This window comes from Argopecten irradians, unplaced genomic scaffold (genome assembly GCF_041381155.1).
Source record: "Argopecten irradians isolate NY unplaced genomic scaffold, Ai_NY scaffold_0861, whole genome shotgun sequence".
Lineage (NCBI taxonomy): Eukaryota > Metazoa > Mollusca > Bivalvia > Pectinida > Pectinidae > Argopecten > Argopecten irradians.
In genome coordinates, this window is record NW_027188328.1 from 4,667 (window position 1) to 17,326 (window position 12,660).

At 35.9% G+C, this 12,660-nt stretch overlaps 3 protein-coding genes and 1 pseudogene across 3 annotated transcripts; 2 read left to right on the plus strand and 2 right to left on the minus strand.

The window, feature by feature from the left end:
* The first annotated feature begins 234 nt into the window (after window positions 1-234).
* LOC138313709 (zinc finger protein 862-like) lies at window positions 235-2,449 on the plus strand. Its single transcript, XM_069254043.1, has 4 exons — window positions 235-855; window positions 1,035-1,196; window positions 1,338-1,529; window positions 2,432-2,449. Exons 1-4 carry the CDS (start codon window positions 703-705, stop codon window positions 2,447-2,449), a joined length of 525 nt encoding a protein of 174 aa, XP_069110144.1. The 5' UTR covers window positions 235-702.
* LOC138313708 (E3 SUMO-protein ligase ZBED1-like) lies at window positions 2,308-5,900 on the minus strand. The gene is made up of 3 exons (XM_069254042.1): window positions 5,482-5,900; window positions 4,795-5,095; window positions 2,308-4,505 (listed from the first exon to the last, which is right to left on the minus strand). Exons 1-3 carry the CDS (start codon window positions 5,723-5,725, stop codon window positions 2,918-2,920), a joined length of 2,133 nt encoding a protein of 710 aa, XP_069110143.1. The 5' UTR covers window positions 5,726-5,900; the 3' UTR covers window positions 2,308-2,917.
* Window positions 5,901-6,094: 194 nt separating this feature from the next.
* On the plus strand, window positions 6,095-8,001 carry LOC138313710 (uncharacterized). Its single transcript, XM_069254044.1, has 4 exons — window positions 6,095-6,237; window positions 6,383-6,464; window positions 6,663-6,815; window positions 7,080-8,001. The coding sequence occupies exons 1-4, from the start codon at window positions 6,095-6,097 to the stop codon at window positions 7,464-7,466; spliced, it is 765 nt and encodes a 254-aa protein (XP_069110145.1). The 3' UTR covers window positions 7,467-8,001.
* A 2,917-nt stretch (window positions 8,002-10,918) lies between these two features.
* On the minus strand, window positions 10,919-12,660 carry LOC138313711 (uncharacterized; annotated as a pseudogene).

Consider the following 12,660-nt stretch of genomic DNA (forward strand, 5'->3'; position numbering starts at 1 on the left):
GGCTGTTAATAGGACGTAAAACTAAACAAACCAAACCAAACTCTGTATAAGATTGATTTATTTTATAATGAATTTGTTCTTTAATTCTTTTTATATGTTTGTAATGATTGTTTTATTACATATTACATCAGAAATATAGAATGATAACTAAGAATTCTAATTTACTCCATACGTTCGTTTGCTTGTTCTAAATGAAATTATTACTGTTTGTATTTATATAATGGCAAATAGTAATCAAGTGATGTTTCCATTCTTATATTGCACATACACTCCATATTTAATGTTCTTTTCTTGATTTTATCATTTTAGGTATGTTGTGCAGTCTCTGCAAGAAGTTCAGGACACGGTCCAAGAATGGAGGAGACGCATGGATAAATTCTCCTTGCACATATATAGTAAAAGAGAGCTTAAAGCGACATGCACGGTCTAGCAACCATATTGATGCTGTAGACTTAGAGGCCAACTCAAGACTCGCAGAACGAGGACAAGGTATCGAGGCTGCTGTGGTTAAGCATGTTTCTATGGAGAGGACAGCTTTAGTTGGAGCCTTTAAATGTTTGTTTTGGTTGGCAAAAGAAGAAATTGCACACACCACACATTACGGTTCCCTGTTGGATTTAGCAAAGAGTATGGGATGTGACTATCTTAATATGTTGATGAAAGGTGACAATGTAAACTACAGAAGTCACAGGATCAAAGGAGATGTTGGATTGCATAAGTGCCCAAATAAGAAAACCTATCTTGACCATGATCAGGGATAGTCTGTACTTTTCCATCTTAATTGATGAAACAACAGACATAGCTGTATTAAAGCAGATGACTGTTATGGCCAGATTCATGACTCCAGAAATGAAGGTAAATCTTAAAAAAATGGTCATATGATATATGAGGAAATGCTCTTATATAATTAGTTCATCTATTGAATATAAATATAATTTTACATTTTCCCTCTAGTTTATCTATTGAATAAAATAATGTTTCCGTTTCTCTCTAGTAATTATTCCTCTTTATGATTTATATTATTTGATTTTTAGGTGAGAACAGCATTTCTTGGATTGGTTGACCTTCCTGACGGCAAAGCAGACACAATCATGGCTGCATTGGAGACATTTTTTAGGGAGAATGAATTACCACTAAACAAATTAATTGGCATGGGATCAGATGGTGCCTCTGTCATGGTCGGCCGGAAAACTGGGGTAAGTTTGTAAAATTAAGTAATAATCTTTGATTTAATGTTCATATTTATTTGTTTGTGATATATATACAATGCACAGTTAATGTTATCATGTTATGTACTCTGAAATTTGACAACTCATTGTTCAATTTATTGTCTGTAGGTTGCCACTCAGCTAAAGACTGTCAACCCCGAGCTGATCAACATTCACTGTGTGGCTCATCGATTAGCTCTTGCTTCCGCTCAGGCCACAGACAACATTCCATATTTGAGGAAGTTTAAAGACATCATGCAGCAGCTTTTCCGATTTTATCAAAACTCTGCTGTGAGGATGAGTGGATTAAAGGAGATTGAGGTAAACTATATAATCATTAATGATAATTGATTAGTGGTGGGACATCGGTTGGGGATTCAAACCGATCCGATGATCGGATCGGTTGATGTTGCCGATGTCGTTTACCGATTATTTAATCGGTTACAAGAATATCTTCCACAACAAACTGCAGTGTTATTTGATTGCCCTCAAACTATTAAAAGTTGCTTAATTTGCTCTGTGTCCGTGTTTCTCACTTTTTTGCTATCATTTTTTCATATATAGCTTACATCAATCATTATTGATATTGTGTTACTCTGTTACTGTGTATAAACTGTATATCAATATTACTTCACTTTTGTTAATTTAAGTACCACCAGTACTTAAGAACACTTGCATGAACTAGCACACTATATTTGATATAATCCTATAGTACAGTAGTGTTGTGGTAGACTGGTAGTGTAGTACACCAATATCTTGCACATTGCTGTGGTCTCTATCACTGTCTCTGCGTAACTTGCACTAACTTTTAATTTCTATATATGCACCTTTTGGTTCTTAATTACCCTCTGCTTGATGCTAGTGGCTTTGTAACATAAAGCATGGTGAGTGGTGTAGTGCATTATTCATATGAACCATTAACCAGGCTCTGCAAGCACCATGTTAACCTGGGGGTTCCACTAGTATAGATATATTGAAATGTAATTCAAGTTTGGAAGAAAAAACAATGTTCAAATCACCTGAACTTAAGTAAATTTATTTAACAATAACTGATAATCATTAATAACACAGTAATTGATCATACTCTGTATCTCAGAGACAAAAAAATATGATGTAAAAAAAACAGTGCAACAAAAATTAAGTATTTAACAACAGGTAAGTGATACAAATTCAATAATACTTGATCTGTTGATCATGACTAGAAGTGATTTCCTTATTACTAGGAAATTGGTAATAACTAATTAGCTTTCTTAAGCTAAAGCTACTGATTCTTCTAGTAGTCTGTCCTCCCTTTGCTCAGTAACTTTTCAGGTAAATATCTACTAATAGTAACTTAGTAAATAATACTATATATACTACTTACTAAATAATACTAATTATATAGTAATGTGCCTTATATATATTTCCAATGGAAATGGTAAAATTCAAATTTATTTCAGCCTTATATGGAGACTGAAATTAAATGAACTTTGACTAGAAATGAAGAGTAAAAATTAAACAAACAAGTTGAACAAGTGTAAACTTTTCACTACAAGCTACTTCTGTCTAGAAAAGGAATTCTGAATCACTTATTGCATTAAAACATTTTTAATCTTACATAAACATATCATACTCAAACTTGATAAAAGAAAAAGCTTCACAACCATTGGTTGACTAATGACTAGAGTTAGTCTAATGCAGAGCATAATGCCATGAAAACTTGAATATTTCTAAAAGAACCTTATGTTCTTGTTTAGGAAAATGTACATGTCCACATTATCATGGCTCATTCTGCTGCGTTTCTTGGACACAAGTTCTCCAGCAAGTGAGAAAACGCGTTCTGAAGGCACACTGCTTGCCTGTACAGAGAGTATCGCTTTGGCTAGCTTTGAAATCCTTGGAAAGAACATTTCATTCTTTTGCCACCATTGTAGAGTGGTTAGGTTGCTGTCAGAATCATTAACTTGACAGTTCAAATAACTTTCAATTTCTGCTTGCATTTGGTCTTTAGATTCAGTTTTGCTTACCCCTGTGCAAACAACATCTTCCAGCCAATCTTCATAGTCTAAAGATTTAATCTTTTTTTTAGGTGGCTGATCAGTATCAGTAGACTGAGATTCAGTGACGTCAATCAGGTTATGAACCAAGTTTTCCTCTGACGGTTGATCGAGTTGAGGCTCCAGTTCGAGTCTAGGAAGATCAGGCAAAGGTTGTGGTTGTAGTTGTACTGAGTTATTTGGAAGCACCGCTGGGACATTTGTTTCATCAGTTTTTTCTTGTTTAATGCTAATTGTAATGCACTTTAAGTTTGATTTCAGTAACTCTTCTGCTTCTGCCTTTTTTGAAGGACAAAAATCAAAATCTTTTGTGTATGGACTCAAGATGCATCCTAAGAGAGCGATGCTTTGGTCTTCTACCTCAGTTCTGGCATTGAGCTGGTCAGACATTCTTTTCTTCATGGCCTTTATAACTGGTGGGTCATCATTGGCTTCTTCAAGAGACCGCTTTAACTTTGTGATGGCAGGAAGTACTTTGTTGATAGTTGGGGTTTTCTCTGAACACACAATAGTAGTTACTTTTTGAAAAGGTCTTAACAAAGTAACTATCCTTTCTGCTAGGAGAGACTCCTCAAATGTGAACAAACAGTTCTGAACTGTGGTCTTAATATGCTTTGATGCTGACTCATCTGTTGCCACAGCCATGAGGGCAGGCATCTGCTCCAACAGCCTTTCCAACATGTCTAGGGTGGAATTCCACCGAGTAACCACATCAGTGATTAACTTGTGCCCTATTCCTTTCATTTGCAAAATTTTCTGCTTCTCCATAAGCTTGTCATTTGCACTGGTAGATGTATGGAAAAATGTTACTAGTTTGCGTCCTTTGCCTACTAATCTTCCAACTTCATTTACTTGCAATGCATTTTTTACAATGAGATTTAGTCTATGCCCATAACATCCAAAGCGTTGCCACTTGAGTATCCTAAATGCTTTCTGTTCGTTGGCAGCGTTATCGGTAGTTGCGATGCACACAGGCAAGGCCCACTTTGTCTTAACTTCTGTAAGAGAAGCGGCAATATTTTCAGCAGTGTGCGAACCTTCAACTTTAATTGTTCCCAGAACAGCAGACTGAAGTTCCCAATTATTGTCAATGAAGTGTACGGTTGTTGTGTTAAAACTTTCTGTGGCTAAACTAGTCCAACTGTCGTGAGTTATTGCTACCCCTTCGCAGTTCCTTATTTCCATTGACAGCTTTTGTTCAATTTCATCTTTCTTTTGCATTAGCCAACCCATTAGAGTTCTTCTACTAGGAAGCAAATATCTGAAAATGAAAATAATATTATTTAATGAAAATGAGCAACAATCTGTCAATTTGAATAACAAAATGGACAGAACTTTGAGGCTTTGAGCCCATAATTATTAACTTGAACATGCAATTAAGTGAATGAACTGACCAATGAGTTTTACTTAGAAACTATTCGAAGTTTTTTTAATGTATTATGGTCAGCCCTGGCCGCTCAACAGACTGCTAGGCTGATTTGTGAGTGTTACATTACAGTGATTAATGAATACAGAATTTAAAACACAAATTGAAATTGAAACACATGTACCTTGGTTCTAATGCATGAACAAAGTTTTTGAAGAAAACGTTGTCCACAAGGCTGAAGGGAAGTACTTTGCCTGCCATCATCTTCATTAGAGACTGATCTACTTCCTTTTTCCTTTCAGCTCCAAGCTTGTTGTTAGATTTCATTCCTACCATCTGATGCAAAGTTGTCTGGAATGTCTGCTTGGTTGAACCTGAAGCATCTCTATTGCCTAATTTTGTTAATTTATCTTTTTGTTTGCAGACTCGAGTGTCATGTAGTTTGTGTTCGTTGTCAATATGACTCTGGAAATTTGTTGTGTTTCCTGTAATAAAGAACAAATTTTTTACCGTTGTTTCTACTAATGAGATTTTATTAAAAATGTTTACAAAAATGCTAATAATCCACATATTTTTTTCTATCACCATGGAACAACAGTGAATATTATGACATGTTAATAATGTATAAGTAGTACTTTTATTACATTATGTAGTATCATTACTGTATTTGATTCATTAGTTTTATGTTGTACAACAGACTAAAGTACAGACGTAATATAAACGCAGGCTAAAAACCCCGTACACGACTACACGTACAACTAGATTATGCCAGTAAATATGTAGGTTCCGTGTGAATAATGAATTCATGAGAGTTAAGTAGTTTCGATAAGTTGAAAGTCTACTATCAACATTGAACCATATCTAAACCTACCTGTGTTCTTGTACACCTTCCTACAGAGCCGACATATTGCTTGGTTCATGTTGAGATTGCTTTTTGTCGGCGGCAAATTATCAGACATTTTAAGAAATCCGAAGTATTTCCATACTTCGCTTTTGGCTTTACTTCCGGGATGAGGGTATATTGTCTTGTTTTCCAACACTGACAGCAGTTCATTGTCAGCTTTAAGTGGTTTTGTATCATCCTTAGCGCAGTCACCATCCACATGCGCCGCCATATGCAATGGTTTTAAATGCTTAGAGTAGTCCCCCTTCGGTCGCGTTCGAATAGTTATTCATGGGTGCGTTCGGTTGAACTTTATCCGATTAATCGGTTACGGGAAACAAGAACCGATCATCGACATCGGAAGGCTCTAACAAGTCGTCAATCGATTATATCCGATGATCGACCCACCACTATAATTGATTAATTAAATTTTATTCAAATAGAAAAATTGGTATATTTCTCTAATGTGAAATATGTTTAATAACAATAAAAATTTTGTTGACTGTCCACTAAACACTTATCTATTTCACAACAGGCTGTATTTGGTGGTGTCTCACTTAAACTAAAAGAAATATCAGACACAAGATGGTTGTCACATGAGATGGCAGTTACTGCTGTCCGCAGATGTCTCCCTTCACTCATTACAAGTCTGGAGCGTGAGGCTGCAGATAGAAACGATGCCACAGCAGCTGGATTGGCAACATTCTGCAAGGACCCTCGTTTCCTGTGCACCATCTCCATGCTGTGAGTGATGTACTGCCACATTTATGCCGCCTATCCAAGGTTTTCCAGAAAGCCCAGGTTGATTTTACTCTGGTGGACCCAATGGTATCTTCAACCCAAATGACACTTCTGCGGATGATGGAAAACCCTGGAGAGTTCTTTAGAGCGACCTTCCTAACCAGATTGAATCACTAAAGGAGTTTGGTATAAGAGGAGGAGAGAATGACATCACAGCATTTAAAGAAGGGGTAAGTTCCTAGAAGATTGCAATGATTCATAGGAAAGAAATGAAAATACTGATGCCTGAATCAAAATTTGACAAAGAGTAATTATATCAAGAATGAAGTCAGTTAATGTGCTTTTGATACATTTATTGTCTGCAAAACAACATTGTGATATGAAATAGAATTGTAAATATTTGTTAAAAATTAATGTCACTTTTCCAGGTCTTCCAGAAATACCTAGACAATGTAGTTAACAATCTACATGAGAGATTTCCTGACAATAATATTCTGGAGGCATTGACCATCTTCGACCCAGAGTTGATGGACAAGGGAGATCCCACTTTTTATGAGGCTGTTCATTTCCAAAAGCTTCAGGTAGTTATATCCATATTTGTTTGATCATGTAATTGTCAGAAATTTACCAACAAACACATTTTTATTCAAGCTTGGCACAGTACTTTTCATATGAAATGGTAAACACTAAATAAACATAGTTTGTTTAATCCTCTGTTATATCTCAAAGGATTTATATACTAATTTATAAGTCAATAGCTTTGAATTAATGATTAAAGATTTTGTTTACTTTCCTGGTATATCAATTTATTGACAGCCATCTGACTTTTGACATTTGTATTTCAGGTATTAGCAGGGCATTTCAAGTCCATCACATGTTACGAAACTGTCAAGGAAGAGTTCCTGTCATTTCGTTTTCTCCTGGCCAAGGAAATGATGCTGGATCTGACATTCCAGGAATCCTTACTAAAGGTTGCCACCATGGAGGATTTGTATCCTTCCCTGGCAAGATATGCTCAGATTGCCTTGGTTCTGCCTATGTCCACTGCTGACTGTGAGAGGTCATTTAGTACAATGAACAGAGTGAAAACAAATCTAAGGAACCGACTCAGCCAGAACATTCTGAACTCTCTGATGACAATCTCCATAGAAGGACAAAGTTTAGGAGAGTTTGACTTTGATTCATGTGTGAAGTACTTTGGACAGATAAAGAGAAGAAAAATCTCATCATGATATATTAATTCTGGCAAAAGTACTATAGAAATCTATGATAATGATCAGTGAATATGAGGTAAAAAGTTTTTAATGAGTTCATTATTTTTTTGGTAACACTATTTATCATTATTTAGCTGTGATACAAAACAGTAAATTTGTGTAGAGTTGCGCCGCACCGCGCCGCACGCCACAGTGTGGAGTTGAAAAATTACCATAGCGCAGTGAAAAAATCCTGGGGAGAACACTGTTGTTTAATAATAAGTAAAATAAGATTGTCTATAATTAAGTCAGCATCACAGAAGCTAAATGTTCCCAAATTAAATTCCTGTTTTACCCAATTAACTTCAAAATTTATGGCTGTGAGCGCATGTTTAAATTCTCTCATTAAATTATGAACTTTATCACATTCCCAAAACAGATGTTCAATTGTTTCCAGGTGAGTTTTACAAAAAGTGCAGGACGGGTCTTGTTTTATTTCCATTTTATGTAAAAGAGTGTTTGCTGTTAAAATTCGATGATTTATTCTATATTGTAGCCATCTTATTTTTGTGCTATCATATACCATATTGGATTTTTGCATATGTGATCATCATATATCTTAGATGAATCTATTGGTGTTTTTCCATGCTTCGAGGAAATCTTTCCAAAATAAATTAGTACATCCATCTAATGTTTTCTGAAGTTTACATGTTCCACAATTAGCTAGTGAATACTTATCAATATATTTGTCCAAAATGCACATCCAACTAACCTCTTCCTTATATATATCTTCTTACCCATGTTGCTTTAAGGGCTGTTTTAAAAGATTTTAAATTAATCATTTTCAAGCCACCCTCTTTGTATGATTTAACAATGATGTCACGTTTAATTTTATCTGTTTTTCCACTCCATAAAAATTCATATAATATGCTGTTGATTTTCTTTATACAAGAATCATGTGGTGTTGAAAGTGCTATAAAGAGGTGATTAAATTGGGAAATAAGTAATGTTTTTATCACAGTTATCTTACCATTTTTTCTTACCAAAGATTTCTTCTGTTCCATGAGTTTATAAGAGTCTTTAGTTTAACAAGCTTTTTGTCGAAGTTTAGCTGAACAATTCTATGTAAGTCAACATCGTATTCAATGCCTTACAGATTAAATTTTGTTATACCCCATGAGAGATTATATTATGTGGTGTATTTATCATTACTGTATTTTTTACTGCCAATCCAAACTACCTGGGTCTTGGTGAAATTCATTTTGAGACCTGAAATTCTGGCATAAAGTTAAGTTGTTGTAAAGTAGAGGTCAAAGATTTTTCTGAACCATCATTTGTTTGTTTGTTTGATTTATTAACGTCCTATTAACAGCTATGGTCATGTAAGGACGGCCTCCCATGTATGCGGTGTGTTGCATGTATGTTGTACGGGGTGCGTGTTTTTGGGAGACTGCGGTATATTCATGTTGTGTCTTCTTGTATAGTGGAACTGTTGCCCTTTTTATAGTGCTATATCACTGAAGCATGCCGCCGAAGACACCAAGCAACACACCACACCCGGTCACATTATACTATCATCCGCAAACTGAGAAAGAAGAACTTCTTTGTCGTTAATAACAATACCTTTTATATCTAAATCATTTGTTAATACGATTGATAACATTTCCGCACAGAGAATAAAAATATACGATGAGACTGGGTCCCCTTGTCGGCAACCGCGTTCAATAGCGAAGAAACTGGATAAGTTTCCACCTATATTAACAGCAGAAATAATGATGTTTTGAAAAAGTTTGATCCAATTAATGATAGAGGGTCCAAAATTAAAAAAATGATAAGGTTTTTTTGATAAAATTTCAGGAAACAGAGTCAAATGCTTTTTCGAAATCAATTAATAATAAAAGTCCAGGTAAATTATTTTCTTCAGTGTATTGCATCAAATCATATATCAAACGCGTGTTTTCACCAATATATCTACCTTGGATAAATCTAGTTTGATTATTACTTATCAATTTAGTTATAACAGTCTTTATTCTCTCTGCTATTGTACCAGAAGCTAATATGTATTTGTTTGTTTGTTTGTTTGATTTATTTACGTCCTATTAACAGCTATGGTCATGTAAGGACGGCCTCCCATGCATGCGGTGTGTTGCGTGTATGTTGTGCGAGGTGCGTGTTTTGGGAGACTGCGGTATATTCGTGTTGTGTCTTCTTGTGTAGTGGAACTGTTGCCCTTTTTATAGTGCTATATCACTGACGCATGCTGCCAAAGACACCAACACACCCCAGACTGTAAAGGAAACTTACCAGTAGCCTGATCAATTGGTGTTGTCTGGAGATAGACAAGCTTGTCACGGACTTGGACACTGGTGCATTCAAGGCAGCTGAAAAGATTTATAAACTCGGTGATTCAAGTACAAAGCCTTTTTTTTTGTTTGTTTGTTAGAGTTTTACGGCCCATCGACAACTAAGGTCATTTAGGGCCAAACTACAGGGCAGGCATTAGTTTTTGTTTGTTTGATTAATTAACGTCCTATTAACAGCTATACTCATGTAAGGACGGCCTCCCATGTATGCGGTGTATTGCGTGTATGTTGTGTGAGGTGCGTGTTTTGGGAGACTGCGGTATGTTCGTGTTGTCTTCTTGTATCGGGGAACTTTTGCCCTCTTTATAGTGCTATATCACTGAAGCATGCCGCCGAAGACACTAAGCAACACACCCCACCCGGTCACATTATACTGACAACGGGCGAACCAGTCGTCCCACTCCCTGTATGCTGAGCGCAAAATAAGAAAATTTGCCCTTTTGGGGCCCCACCCCTCAGCCCCTAGGGGTCGGACCAAGCTCATTTATAAAAAATATGAGTGTCCTTCCTTAATAATGTTTCACGCCAAATATGTGGATGACATCCGCTTAGCGGTTAAGGAGGAGTGGCGTTTCAAAGGAAAAAGTCTACGCACGATGGATGGCGCACGGCGACAGACAAATCACGATGACCATAGGTCATCCTGACCCTTCGGGTCAGATGACCTAAAAACCAATTCTTTACCAATTCTACTCTGAGTAAGTCCGACTTGTACTGCAGAGTTCATTTTCACGGTGTCCCGCGCTTTCTTCCCTGGTTCCTTCATTTCTTCATATAGAGAATACACACCTGACACATGGGTGCATTTAGTACATCTTAGTCCTATTCTCCATCCCAAGCCCCGACACTCCTCTGTTGTAAAGTTACAATCTAAATTTCCATTGCATGAAGGCTTGTGACTGTAATGTTGGTGTACGACATCATTCTATTGGTCTCCAATTCCTCACTCTCACTTTAAAAGAAAAACAGAGAGGCAATTAATAGAATAGTAAACATTAAACATTATAATATTACATGAATGTCTAATAAGTCTCAATTTTATGTAAATCTTATGTTTTTCTTATGTTTAAGGTAGCTTATGACTTACCTCGAGGATGCACGTTAAAAAACAAACAAACAAAACAAAACCTCGAGGATACATGTTTCTCTATTGCTAAATAATTACCCTCCTTCAGCTTTAGCAAACGACTGAGAATTGCGCAAAACTCTTGCGTCGTGGGTACAGCCAGGCCATCATGTATAGGCACTTGTGATGAAAAGTTCATGATTAATAACTACCTACAACAAATAGGAAACATTAATTAAAACTTGGCTTTTTAGCTCGCCTATTCGAAGAATAGGGGGGAGCTAATGTTGTCACCCCGGCGTCAGCGTTGGCGTCCCATTTCACGTTAAAGTTTTTGAGCAAGTTTCTGTTTCGTCAATTGTTTTAAGCTTAAGTCATCATAAATGTTTATGATTTTATTTTCCTAATGCGATGGATGCTGAACGTGATAATACAACCAATTTGGGGCCCTTTAGGTTTTTTTTTGAGTCTTTTAATTTGTCATATTTCCATGTTGAAGTTTTTGAGCAAGTTTCTATTTTGTCTATTGTTTAAGCATAAAGTCATCATAAATGTTTATGATTTTATTTTCCCAATGTGTATGGATGCTGAACGTGATAATACAACCAATTTGGGGCCCTTTAGGTTTTTTTTGAGCCTGTTAATTTGTCATATTTCCATGTTTAAATAGTAAATACTTGAACATCAGCTTCTTCTGAATAGGCGAGCTTTGCTGTTCTCCAACAGCTCTTGTTGTATACTTGTGGAAACTGCAATAACTTCTTTTAAATCTCTACATAACCGTGTATGCCGTGTTTTTATAAAATTGAATACAGATTTTACATTTCAGAACTTAACATCAAAGTTATATACATTTTTTAAGGAGGGTCTTATAATAATGTTCACTGAAGTTGTCTTCTCAAAGTCGATACACGACCATAGCTGTTAATAGGACGTTAATAAATCGAACGAACGAACGAACGATTGGATAGCTAATAACCTTTTTTGCTTTGTACCTGCAATAGCATTGAAGGAAATCCCTTCCTGTTAAAATAGTCAGTATCGCCATTTATTGCAGGTGCCAAGCGTATGTGTGACTCATCAAGAAATCCAACAACTCCTGAAAACCCCGAAACTTTCTCAATTTCTGTAGATATTTGTCTTCGTCTTAATTGATCTGGCCATCGAATTTTCTGAATAAATAAAAAAACCTTCAGATTTTTTTTATATTGTATGATCCAAGTTGGAACTACTTTTCTTGAGAAATATACTGTACAATTGAATTACACAGTGTGTAGAACAAAACAAACCATTTCCATCATTAAAGTTAAACTGATTCAAAAGTTTACACAAATCAAATAAATCATTTGTTTTGTTTAAGTTATTTTCTCATGGTATTGACTCGGACTAACTTCAAGTTAAACAACTTACGCGTCTTTGTAATTCCCGGACAAATATGTCGCACACTTTCATCACTATCTCATGAACAGTTAGGATAGATATCCCAAATAACTGAAAAATCTCTCTTATTGACGCCTGGTTTGCGAGGTAACAAAGGAATACTAAAAGCTGGTGGTTAGCAGGAATTGGATCGAAACTCCCTGTATATTGTACCGCCAGGAAAGGTGACAGATATCCCTGGAGTGTCTCGTACACGTGCCTACTAATACAGAAATGTTCTTTGAAGTAATCCTTTCTATCTCCTGTCATTTCCCTAATTGATATGTCATTTAGTTTAAACTATTTTATTGCAAACAAATTTACAAAAGGATCGGACACAAGTTAGTACAACTTATAAAAGCCCTTTCCCAAAAATGGTCAGTTA